General features: G+C 34.1%; 2 protein-coding genes, 2 long non-coding RNA genes and 1 pseudogene across 8 annotated transcripts; 4 read left to right on the top strand and 1 right to left on the bottom strand.

Annotated features, from left to right (window-relative positions):
- The first annotated feature begins 936 nt into the window (after positions 1-936).
- On the top strand, positions 937-2958 carry LOC104762032 (uncharacterized). 4 transcript variants are annotated; one of them, XR_015594907.1, is made up of 6 exons: positions 937-1109; positions 1205-1251; positions 1346-1404; positions 1801-2088; positions 2162-2200; positions 2431-2958. It is a non-coding gene; the product is annotated as an uncharacterized LOC104762032 (long non-coding RNA). The 4 variants fall into 4 exon arrangements; XR_015594906.1 differs by lacking the exons at positions 2162-2200; positions 2431-2958 and having other exon boundaries at positions 2050-2139; XR_763356.3 differs by lacking the exons at positions 2162-2200; positions 2431-2958 and having other exon boundaries at positions 1764-2061.
- Positions 2959-3473: 515 nt separating this feature from the next.
- Positions 3474-5960, top strand: LOC104762016 (RING-H2 finger protein ATL1). Its single transcript, XM_010485225.3, has 2 exons — positions 3474-3564; positions 3657-5960. Exon 2 carries the CDS (start codon positions 4690-4692, stop codon positions 5857-5859), a length of 1170 nt encoding a protein of 389 aa, XP_010483527.2. The 5' UTR covers positions 3474-3564; positions 3657-4689; the 3' UTR covers positions 5860-5960.
- A 986-nt stretch (positions 5961-6946) lies between these two features.
- Positions 6947-7794, top strand: LOC104762001 (uncharacterized). Its single transcript, XR_763339.3, has 2 exons — positions 6947-7095; positions 7201-7794. It is a non-coding gene; the product is annotated as an uncharacterized LOC104762001 (long non-coding RNA).
- Positions 7795-7836: 42 nt separating this feature from the next.
- Positions 7837-9391, bottom strand: LOC104762008 (1-aminocyclopropane-1-carboxylate oxidase homolog 6-like; annotated as a pseudogene). The gene is made up of 3 exons (XR_015588174.1): positions 8809-9391; positions 8348-8669; positions 7837-8258 (listed from the first exon to the last, which is right to left on the bottom strand). The product of XR_015588174.1 is annotated as a 1-aminocyclopropane-1-carboxylate oxidase homolog 6-like (transcript).
- A 389-nt stretch (positions 9392-9780) lies between these two features.
- On the top strand, positions 9781-11524 carry LOC104761991 (uncharacterized). The gene is made up of 5 exons (XM_087497596.1): positions 9781-9945; positions 10515-10629; positions 10751-10840; positions 10931-11029; positions 11199-11524. The coding sequence occupies exons 1-3, from the start codon at positions 9878-9880 to the stop codon at positions 10799-10801; spliced, it is 234 nt and encodes a 77-aa protein (XP_087353722.1). The 5' UTR covers positions 9781-9877; the 3' UTR covers positions 10802-10840; positions 10931-11029; positions 11199-11524.
- The last annotated feature ends 1055 nt before the right edge of the window (positions 11525-12579 follow it).

The raw sequence follows: 12579 nt of genomic DNA, 5'->3' as shown, positions 1-12579 counted from the left end.
AGTCAAACAAATTCAATTTTCGAAGATTTATCTCGCAACCAAACTTTACAAGCAATTAATTTATTATTGGATGCCTAGACTTTTTTTATTGTCTCATCATTTTTGGATTGTAAAATTTTATGGGTTTTCATTACTCCTTCCCCAAATTGAACCAAACGATTTCACAGCTGTTTGTCATGTGAAAAACTACAGAGTCCTTTCACAAAATTCCTAAATGCATTGATTTTTTTTTTTAATTTAGTATTACTGTTTTAAGAAAGTTTATATCTAAGTATGAAATATTCTTCTGCTGCTCTGCTCTGGTATTGTATTTGTTTTTTTTTTTGTAAGTTTGTAACCATGGATCTGAATCTAATTTTGTCGATTTGTGTGATTTCTCCCACTATATGTAATTTACTGATATACATCGGGAGCCAACTTACAAAAATGTCTTGATTACTGTTTGGTTAATTCTATTAATAAACAATATTTAATAAAAAATTAAAACAACAATAAAATAATTTACACTTAGGTTTGTCTCCGTCGTGGGCACGTTTTCAGTTTATAATGTTAGCAACAAAAAGATTGAGAACTCAATGATAAATTTATAGTATATCTTGCAAAGTACCTATGTCCATGCAAGAGTCGATTATACATACTCACAAAAACGACAATCAAATACACAACTACGTACGTAACTTAAAAAACGATTTTACTTTTTAGTTCAAAAATTATTGAAACAGAACCGTGAGGGTATACAATTGTATTTTAGTAATATTCTATCTTTCTATCTATCTATATATACATTTTTGCAGCAGTTTATGAAAAAAATCCTGGAGTTGGAAGTTATTTACAAACCATGTCACTGGATCAATTACAAACGGGTCGGTAAAAAACGAGGATCCGCGTGTTTTTCTGGATCCTTTATAATTTGTATTCGGATGGCTCTTTAAAATTGATCACTAATTGAGAAACGAAACCCTTTTCCAAATAATTATAAACCTAGATGTTGTTGCACGACTCACAATTCTATGGATCAAGCCGAGGATGGCGGCAGTGAAGAATTTCTTTCTCGTGTTTTTATTGGATTAAGATCAACTCAAGTGATGAAACCAATCGCCACCCTAAAGGTAAATTTGATACATCTACTAGGTTTTTTTTTTGTTTTCTTTGATTCTAAACCATCGATATGATTATGGGTTTGTTTTTTGTTTCTCAACTGCAGCTGTTTGATCCGGTGGCTGGTAGGATATTACGGTGTTTGTAGCTCTGGTATGGCTTTGCGGTTCGTATGGTTCTGACATTTGAAATTATTTAATTTCTTATTAGAATCTGTGACTAACTTTATCGTTTTTTATTGGTGCAGTTGGCTTGGACAGAAGAAGAACCACGAGACGGCTTTCATTTCTTAATTGAATCTCCCTGGTAAACTCATCTTAAATCCTTGAACTAATAATCCTTTTGTTATCAATTTTCTAGATTTGATGTAAATACTGATTTTTTTAGATGTTGAATGTATATTTTCTGTTTATGTTCTACGACAATCCGTTAATTTCAGAATTGTCTATTTCTGCTTATGTTCTAGGACTTAACGGACAGGTTCAATTATCGATCTCTTAACCATAACACACTTCATTAGTTAATTTTGATAGACAGTGACAGCACATAATAACACCTGAACCACAGACGTATATTGGTGGTATTCTTATGTTACTAACGAATAATGTTGTCTAAAGTTACTATTCTTTCTACACAATGTTATTAATGCTTCTTGTGTTCCATAGAATATTGGTGGTGTATCATTTGTACCATGATCGCAAGACTGCTTAAAAGCAGAGGATGGAGAAGATATTGGTGATGTATTTTTGATTTAGCTCGGTTTCTGGACCATTTTTCTCTATTGTTAAACCGGCAAACTTTATATGAAAGTGATTTCTTTAGAGACTTGCACAGCCACAAACTTATTCTTCATTGTTGTATGTTTTGTTTGCTGTATAGTGTAGTTTAACAAGGATTATGATGAGTAGCCATTGTTTTGTTTATCTGTTCTTTTGTTAATGGCAAATTCAGAGGATGATTAGGCTTGGAAGCATGACAGATACGGAACATGTTTCCACTTCTCCAACCACACCATTTAGCTGCTGAAGAATTTGTTCTCAAACCAACCATTTAGCTGATAAAGCATTTGTTAAATCCTCAAGTTCAGAGTCTTCTTGAAAAGGTAACCAACCAAATTCTTAAACTACCAAAAAGAAAATTAAAAAAAAGAATAAGAATGTTCATATATTTGAAAACTAAAGGCTGAAGAATTGATTAACTGAAGTCTGAACTTTGTTCTTGCCCCGATTTGTAACGGAGTGAGCCCACATCATTTTTTCCATTTAGCTTATGCATTAGAGAACTCAAGGTTATGTATGGGCTTTGTTGCTAATAGATGTTTTCCCTTATCAGTTGGCCACAACACACCCAACAGTAGGATTTTTTCTAGAGAAAGAAAAAGAGGATACAAGAAAAGCTTGAACGGTCTCACGTGACGGTTGCCCACAAGAAAAGTCAGGGCGTAGCAGCTATAGCCAGCTATGGCTAGAACTTGAACATAGAGGTAGCCATATAGCTTATTGATATCATGGACAACAACAAGATGGCTGCTCTAACTGCCCGTGTAGGATCTGTGGACGGGAGACCATAGTCTCCAAGAACGAGTGGCGACATGTTTACCTTGTGGACGGCAGAAGGTGTTACTGCCAAAGAGGCCAACAAATTACATCTTCATTACTTAGAAGGAAACACGAGTTTCTTGGTGATAGATACTCCAGTCTCAATATCATGTCCTTTGGAGTTTACTCCTAATTTTCTCATCCCCATTTGTTCATATACCAGTAGGATAAAGCAATATTGTCCTATTCAGCTTCGTTAATTATGTTTTTCTATCCTACCGTGGAAACCCAATGAATAAAAAATCTATAACCTTCAGTGCAATATTGACTTGATTTAGGCTTTGATTTGACAAACAAACACACACCCAAAAATACTAAATTTCCATTAATTTATATTTTTACATATATTGACTTTAGATTATATTGTTCTTTTTGTTAACCCAATCAATAATATTATAAGATTATACATGTTAAATTAAGTTGATTCATTTGTAATTAAGTAAAAAAAATATTTCACAGTATATCGGAGGCTAACTTAAATTTACTTGCACAACCTAATCACTGAAAATTTTATACCTTATTGCAAATGATTCATTACAAAATATTTATTTATATATGTGTTTTCTATCATATAATTTGTTCTAAAATTAATAACCCAATAAATAATTATAACTATATAATCTAAACTTTACTAAATAACCATAAATTAATAAATAAATACAATATAAATTTTAAATTTAAAAATTATAAAATATAGTCTTGTGATGTACCGCGGGATAAAATATAGTATTTTTTTTAATTTGTTAAAGATAAGGAACTAGTGATAAGAAAAAACTCAAATATAACACGAAACTGTATTTCTCACCGAACCTATTCTGTTCTGTTCTGTCGTGAGCCAAACTCGTCGCCAACAATCAAACACGTTAGAGTATGGAAACAGTGTCCTTCTTTATCTTATTTTATTCTGTCTGCCATTGTCGTTTTAATTTTTTTTTTTTTAAATCTTCTCATTTCTTACAGATCTAAAAGATTACAAAGATCAAGATGAAAACCAAAACCAAAACTCTGGATTCATTCCTGCGGTGGATTTGACCTTTCTGCTCATTCCTTCTTTATTTATTTCTCGACGGGATTAGACACAGAAAGATAAGTCTTACTAACCTTGTGTCTTTTTTTGTAACACGTTTCGAACCATAAACTTATTAGATCTTCAATATCTATTACATTATCCAAATATAACCATGAAATTTGAGCAAACTACTTGCAGATAATCTCAATAATATATCTTATTACATCGCAACGCAGCTTTGAACCCAAATAAAAAACTACAAGAAATTAGACTGTCCTAAGAAGATCAACTTAATTAGATTAGCAACCGACAAGTGTGGTTAGCTGGAGTTCACAGATTCTAATAATTGAAAAGGACCATTATATATTAGCGAATCCAAGTTTATCATCATTATATATGAATTAAATATAAATGTAATCTACATGGACAAACAATACTTTCACTATCAGAAGAAGATCCAACTCAAATATAATTAAACGTCAATTAATTTAGTCCACTTGTTCTATAAGCAAGTTTTTTTTTTCGTTCCCCTTATTGTTTTCCTCACTAAATAGTACATAAAACTGTTTACAAAATAACTCTTACAGCCAACGAGTCTCATAGATCGAGAAAATAAAAATCAATAGTATAAGATTCAGAAAAGATGATGACTTAAATGTTGACAAAACAAGAAAGACGATAACCTAAATTAATAAATGAATCATATAAGAGCCTCTGAAATCTCACCAACTCTTTCTGTATCTCTCTCTCTCCCTCTCTTCCATGTCATTACTTACTTCATCTCTGTTTTTCTCCTCTACCTCTACCTCTTCTACTATTCTGGTCTTTCTCTTACACACGCAAATAAGCATATATACACACAATCACTTCAAATTCTTGATTACATGATTACATGATTTCTCGGTTTCTTTTTTCTTTTTTGCCTTTTCTGCTGAACCCTAGAGAGTAGTTTTCTGTATTTTTCATTTTGAGTTTTGTAGTCTAATGGATCTAACAGACCGTCGTAACCCTTTTAATAATTTTGTTTTTCCGCCGCCGCCGCCGCCACCGCCATCAACGACTTTCACAAGCCCTATTTTCCCACAAACAAGTTCCACCGGCACGAACTTCCCCATTCTCGCAATCGCAGTGATCGGAATCTTAGCCACTGCGTTCTTGCTTGTGAGTTACTACATCTTCGTGATCAAATGCTGTCTTAACTGGCACCAAATAGACATCTTCCGCCGCCGCAGACGAAGCAGTGACCAAAACCCTCTAATGATAAACTCTCCTCATGAGGTCAACAAAGGACTCGACGAATCCGCCATTAGGGCAATCCCAATCTTTAAGTTCAAGAAGAGAAACGTTGTTGCAGGAGAAGAAGATCAGGATAAGAGCTCTCAAGAATGCTCTGTTTGCTTGAACGAGTTTCAAGAAGACGAGAAGCTACGGATTATTCCAAACTGCTGCCACGTGTTTCACATTGACTGTATCGATATTTGGCTTCAGGGGAATGCGAATTGTCCCTTGTGTAGAACCAGCGTTTCTTGCGATGCAAGTTTCCCTCTTGACCTAATCTCTGCACCGAGTTCTTCCGCGGAGAACAGCTCTCCTTCTAGGAACCGGGATCTTGAACACGGCATGGTTTTAGGAGGCGACGATGACTTTGTCGTGATCGAGCTTGGGGCCAGTAATGGTAATAACAATTACAGAGAAAGCGAGAGAGACAGAGACTTCCGTACGGAACAAGAAAGGGTTGCTTTGGACGAGGTATTGACCGGAAACACCCCAAAATTGATCAGTCCTTCGCCTAGAAACATTGATAATCGCGCAATGCATAGGAAAGAGAGAAATTTTCAAAAAGTGATGAGTATGGGAGACGAATGTATCAACACTCGAGGCAAAGATATGCAATTCGGTGAAATTCAGCCCATAAGAAGATCGATCTCAATGGATTCATCAGCGGATCGTCAGCTGTATCTCGCTGTGCGAGAAGTGATGAACCGGAGAAAGGAGCAGATTCCTGTGGCAAGAGACGGTGGAGGTTGTACGGAAGATAGTAGCAGTAGTGGACCTAGTGGTAATAACAGAGTGATGAAGAGATGTTTCTTCTCTTTTGGAAGTAGTAGAACTTCAAAAAGTTCCTCAATATTATCCGTCTATTTGGAACCCTAATTGTCTTTCTCTTCTTTCTTTAATTTTTATATTTTGATTTTGTGTATTTTATTTGTTATTTTTTAAGGTTAATTTATTAAAATTATTTTGGAGGGTGAAAATAGGAGAGACAGATATATATATATATATATATATATATATATATATATATGTGTGTTAGCTGCCCACTTTTTTCATGTGTTCACTGTTGGTAAGTCAAAGGAGTTGATGAGTACTTGAAATACGTAGAAGCTACTGAATAGTGTATAGTGTTTTCATTAATGTGTTAAAAGAAAACAGTTGGTAATTTTCTCAAATTTTAAATTCCAATACTGAAATACAACTTGAAAGGCTTTTAAAGCATAACGGCCCAATATAAGGAAAACGTTTTGTTTTTAAAAATTATTTTTTTTGACTTAAATGTTAAATTAGTGTTACATGTTAATTTTTTTTAGTCCACCATATTAAATTTATAACACCAAACTACGAAACATATATAAAAAAAAAGTTCATAAAGGTATGATGCTTAAATTAGAATTTATTTTCAACATATTCAAATATAATATTTATATTTATTTAAGATAACAAATATATATATATATATTCTTTTTTTTTGTCAAAATATATATATATATATATATATATTCAAGTTGAAAATTTATAACTCTAAAACTAATGTATCAAACAAAATTCTAAGGACAAATGCCTAATTTTGGTTTGTTTTCAATCCTATTTTTAAAATTTATCACGCAAATTTTTTAAGATTAGAATATATGTACTTTGTTTTAAATAAAAATATTTATTTAAAATAATATTTTATAAAAAATTAAAATATAAATTTAAGTGCTAAATTTTAACTGAAAACATGCTAAACTCTGTTTGTAGTAAACCTATTTAAAATTTAACACTTAAATTTATTTAAGATTAGAAAAGGTTTATTTTTTTTAACGCTGGAACCATATATAATAATAGAAGAGGTTTATTTAAAACAATATTTCTATATAAAAAAAAGTATTAATTTAAGTGTTTTAAAAATATTTTGTTTAGTTAAAAAACTAAAAGATTATTTATTTTATAAGAGAAAGAAAAGGAAAAAAAAAGGAGAATTAAGAAAGGAGCGTTACTGTTGATATCCATCGGAAGATCGTAGCCGACAATCCCACCATCGTATCACAACAACTCCGCCGTGAGATCGAGTATACTCTCAATTGAAATCCACACTCGCGCAATGGTGATTACTGAAATCCAAATTCAACGGTATGAATTAATTTATTAATTTATTTGAAAAGAAAAGGAAAAAAGGAAAATTAAGAAAGGAACGGAACTCCTTTAAATCATACGGATGAGAAGCTTTTGTTGCAGAGATCGGAAGAGAAAAGAGGAATAGATTTTGTTTTCTCTTTTTAGGTTTTGTTTACTGAAGAAAGAGTAAGAAGAAGAACAGAGAATTCTTATTTCTCAAGAAAGAAGTAGAAGAAGAACAGAGAATTCTTATTCCTTCAAATACACAACCAGTTTTATGGTTAGAGCCGTCACAATAAGCTGCAGATTCTATAACCAATGCTGATGAATGCTTTATGATTAGAACCATCACAATATATCATGTCTAACGACGGACTACCCCATTCATCTTCAATCTTGACTGTGACCACTAAATCTACTACAACTCCATGGCTTTCAGATCCTCTTTACACAGAAATAGACTCTGCTTTAGAGCGCTCTGGCTCTGCATCTTAATTCCTAAAATAAAGAGGGTGTCAGTATGTAACAAGCGAAAGAGTCTCTCCGGTAGACAAATCTCGTGTAGGCTGTCTCATGAGTGAAGTAAGTTTTCTTAACCTCAGTGATTTCCTCCTAAAACCTTTGAAATCCTTCTTGAATCTCTTCGAGAACTGTGATAAACCTTTGTATATTAATATAGATCTTTCTTGAATGGCTAATTTCAATTGAGTAAAATTGATAATCTCAAATTCTACTCTGAGAAAGAAGAAGAGGCTGTTGGTAAACTCTTGATGCTGATGATAAATTAAATGATACACACCGCACCCTTATTTCTTCATTATGGTACTAACATGCATGGAAACACACACACACATATATTATTACTACAACAGATTATTATAGAGGGTTTATTCTTTCTTTTAGCTAGGTGTTTTTAATTTATTTCATATCTTGAAATTTGACAGATGGGATGTTCCATCGAGGCCTTTCTTGAATACTCCTTCTGTGTATGCTTTTAAATTGATATCTCTGTATTTTGGAGGGTTTTCTTCAGAGAGAAGCTCTTTGATTGGTCCGTAAACTGTTGAATTCGGAAGCATATTTGTGCTGAAAAAGCTTGCTACTGATATCCTCGGTCTAGCTGCCCTGTTAGCTAGCACCCTATGATCAGGGCTTTTGAACTTGTCATTCGTTATTAGCTGTCGATCAAAGGTAACTCAGATTCTCCAAAGAAGAAAAGAAAAAAAACAAAAAGTATGAAGAGTGCATGGATCATTAATGGACTTGCCTGCAAGAAATCTCCCACGTTGAAGACGAGAGCCCCCGGAAGAGGCGGTACATCGACCCAACAGTCTTGATGAAGAAATTGAAGACCACCGATATCGTCCTGAAGAAGAATGGTGATAAAATCGTTGTGGGAATGCTTATTTGTGCCAATAGTCAAGTCAGGTTGTGGACATGGAGGGTAATAATGACAGAGCATAAATAACCCCTTCATGCAACCCATGCTCTTAAGCGTCTCAGAGCTCAAGCCAAGACCTTCTGAGAGAACTTCAAAGAGCAGCTCACCTAATCTCATAACATGCTTCGAGTATTCGATCATAGCATCCCTGTGGCCAATATGAATGTTCCATTAGGACCACTCACTCAACGTTTTTCATAAGATTTCTCAATGCAAATAAAAAAACGTTTTTCATAAGATTTCTCAATGCAAATAAAAAAAAAAGAAAATCGAAAATTACGTTGTACCTGCAAGCCACAGGGAGCACCTCAGGGTTTGGAGGATCAGGAGCCATGTAACAAGCGAAAGAGTCTCTCCAGTTAACACATGAAGAAGAACCGTAGAGATCGAAATTACTATTGTAGACAAATCTCTTGGCGGCGTCACGAGTGAAGTAAGTTTTCTTAACCTCAGGATCTTCCTCATGAAACCTACGAACTCCATCTTGAATCTCTTCAAGAACGCTTAAAAGGAACACCATGATTGATCACCTGGAATACTCCGATCCCCACTTCTCTGCAGCGTCTTTGATCTTCTCCACGACGTCTTGGCGCGACGCGTGTAGGTCTGCAAAGTCGATGATAGGGACAGCAAAATCCGAGGCAGAAACGCAAGGTTTCTTCTCGGATAAGGCACCTTGAGGGAGACGGAAGATACGAGGAATCTCAGTGATGTGAGCATCAACGAGACCTTTAACACCTGCTTTCGTATCGTCGAAAGCGATTTCTTTGGTCTCCATTAATTCTCTCTGTTCTTGAACCTCTCTTTTCACAAGAGGTCATATATTTATATACAAAAAGAAGAAGAAAGAAAAGAAAAGAGGGATTCTGTTTCCTATTTCCCAGTAAAAGATAAACTAGATACTGTACATGTTAGTATTTTTTTTCTAGTACAAGATTAGATGTCTTAAGATGAACAGGGCAACTTGACAACTGGATTGGGTTGAACATTTGAGTTTGGTGCGTATGACTGCCAAGTGCTAATTGACCGTTGATGACGTATGTCCCTTTTGGCTGACCGTGATTATTGCTTATGTTTTTTTTTTGGTTTTCCTGGTTTACTACTTTAACTATGTAGTTCGGTTAACTTTGGTTTGGGAATTACCCTTTTGTTATATTGAATGAATCAGAGGAACCGAACATTAGCTTAAATTATCTATCTACGGGTTTGTCCTCGGTTCGGTTAACTTCGGTTTGGGATTTTTTATTTTTAAAGGCAAAGCAGAGGAACCGAATAGGTCACCGACTAAAAAAAGATCCGAGCGTCTCTCCGACGAGAAACCACACCAGAGCACCTTGAGACAGAGAGATTCGGAGAATGGGTTTCTTCTCTTTTCTTGGAAGAGTTCTCTTCGCTTCCCTATTCATCCTCTCCGCTTGGCAAATGTGAGTTTTTTTTTGTCCTTTTTAATTCATCTCTTTGGTTTCTCCCCAAATTGTTTTTGTGATTAGGGTTCGACGACATCTTCTTCCTAGGAAATTTTAAACTTGTGCTAGATCCGATTTGATTGAGAATCTTCCCGCTAAAACAAACTGTTTGATTTTGGACATCTAGGGTAAAATCTAGGGCTTTTGCTTGATGATTTTTTACTACTTTGTCCGTTTATCTCCTTAATTTTAGGTTTTCAAATTCCCTAATCGATTGTTTCAGTAGTTTAACTATACGCAGATTGTGTGAAATATCTTATTCTATCAATGTGTGATTTGCTCATTGTTTTATCTTTTTAATCCCTCACTGCTTTGGAGGAGATGACACATTGATGGTTTCTTGTAGTTTTTTTTTTTTTACACAGTTCTGGTCTGAGATATGGTGAAGTGACATAGTATATACTGTGATTTGGTGTGTCGGTTCAAAATTTCACTCCCCAAACATATTGTTTCTTCATTGACTTTGTATAAATATTATATGACTACTGATCTGAACTAGGAATTCTATCTCTGGACATCTTATTTAGGTTCAATGACTTTGGAGCTGACGGTGGTCCAGCAGCTAAAGAGTTAGCTCCAAAGCTTGATCTGACCAAAGCCCATCTCTCTTCCAGATTTGGAGTTGCGTTTCCCAACGTAGAGGTATGTCCATCTCCTACTCTTATCTTATTATTGTGTTAGTGGTTCCTTGTCTTCATGTCTTTTATTAATGGATGGCTCTATTTATGTTTTTGTCTGACTTGGAAAACGATCTCTTTGATAGGTGAAACAAGTGGTATGGACTATTGTTGCTCTGAAAGGACTTGGAGGCTAACTCTTTGTTATTGGCAACATCTTTGGTGCCTATCTTCTGGTTTGGATTTCTTCACTTTTTGTTAAATAATATCCAAAGCTTAGTTGTTGTATTAATTTTTGGATTTCACTTGTTTGTTTTGTTTCTTAGGCTGTCTACTTGGTGGTTGTCAGTCCAATTTTATATGATTTTTACAACTACGGACCAGAGGACCGCCAGTTCTCTCTTCTATTGACTGAATTCCTGCAGGTTTGTCTTAAATACATTTCTTCATGTACTCGTTTTAGCTTGCTTTTGCCATGGGACGGGTTCTTGTTCTTCTAGCTGAACTTACTCTTCTGAATAAAGAATGGCCTCTTTTGAAAACCCAAATCCTCTTTGATGAGTCGCATTCTTTTGCATTGATGTTTTATCACAGAGCGTTGCGCTTCTTGGGGCATTGCTCTTTTTTATTGGAATGAAGAATTCGACGCCGACCTCGACCAAGAGGATTGTGAAGAAGAGGACTCACAAGCCTAAAGCTGCTTAGAGTTCTTCCATTCTCTTCCACAGACACAAGTCCGGCTTTAGAACAGCTTCTGGTGTCTCCACTACCTTTATTTTTGTTCCTTACAACTTTTGGTAGGATTTTAAAATTAGCCGTATTTTGTATTCTATCTATTTACTATTAGTTTTGATTTAACTTTGGGATGTACGAGTTTTCTTTTGCTGATTCATACAATTCTTTCCAGCGATTTTTTAAAATTGGGTCGAGAAATTATGTATTTTTTTGGGGTCATCATCCGTTAGAGCCGTGGGTTTTGATCACTCATAAATTTCATTTTTCCTTCTTGTTATGCTAACAGGTTAGTTCCTTGCAACCCATTTACACTATATAAAAAGTGGTATTTACGAGAATGTCTTGTCCAGTATAGTCTAATATTACAGTCGAAATCCAACGGACAAGCTTAATATGCGTAAGATGATACGATATCACATCAATAAATTTGTCGTATCTGACTTGTGTTTTGCATAAAGGTTATTTATAACGAACCTAAACCGCTAATTATTTTTGTGATAATTAGAATAAGAGATTTTGATTAATTTATTCAAAATTATCTTTTGTTTTTTTAAAAAAAAAAAAACTAGAATATGATTCTTTCCATTATATGTCACAAAATCTCTCAAAATAAATATATTGGTAATCAAGGTATTGGTTAGTCTAAAGTTGGTATAGGAAAAATAAAAGTTATATTATCTCCTTGGTCTAAAGTTTATATGGTCTTTATCACTCTTTTGCTTTTTAGAAATTAATTAATTCATTATTACAAAAGTTACCAGCAATGCCAAACAAACAACTAATTGGAAAAATATTTTGTTTGGGATATAACTGTCACCAACAGAATAATTTAATAATAACTATATACTTTTAGGCCAAATACATATAATTAAGGCCTAGAATAAAATAAAAAACGGTGTTTATAACTAACTCAAAAATACAAAGCTTGCATTTTTTCTTCCAAATTTTCTATATTTTTTACCTCAAAATTTTATATGTTGATGACTGTTTTTTTATTTTAAACGGTAGTATGGGAACCCTTTTTCATTATATCAGAGTTAAATTAATTGGTTGAATACAACTGTTACATATAAGCAGAAGAATATGCACCATAGAATTACAAAATGTCTTGTCGAGGACTAATTAGAGAAACAATGGGCGAAACCTACGATTTTTGGAGGTTTGCAAACTGACGAGCTTTCACATTCTTCATAATCTTTTTTTAAGCACTAAAAGAAATTATTTTCCTAAATTAAAGAAA

This window comes from Camelina sativa, chromosome 3, assembly GCF_030686135.1.
Source record: "Camelina sativa cultivar CO46 ecotype springtype chromosome 3, ASM3068613v1".
Lineage (NCBI taxonomy): Eukaryota > Viridiplantae > Streptophyta > Magnoliopsida > Brassicales > Brassicaceae > Camelina > Camelina sativa.
Note: the sequence above shows the minus strand (reverse complement) of the source record. Positions and strands in the feature narration are given on the sequence as shown.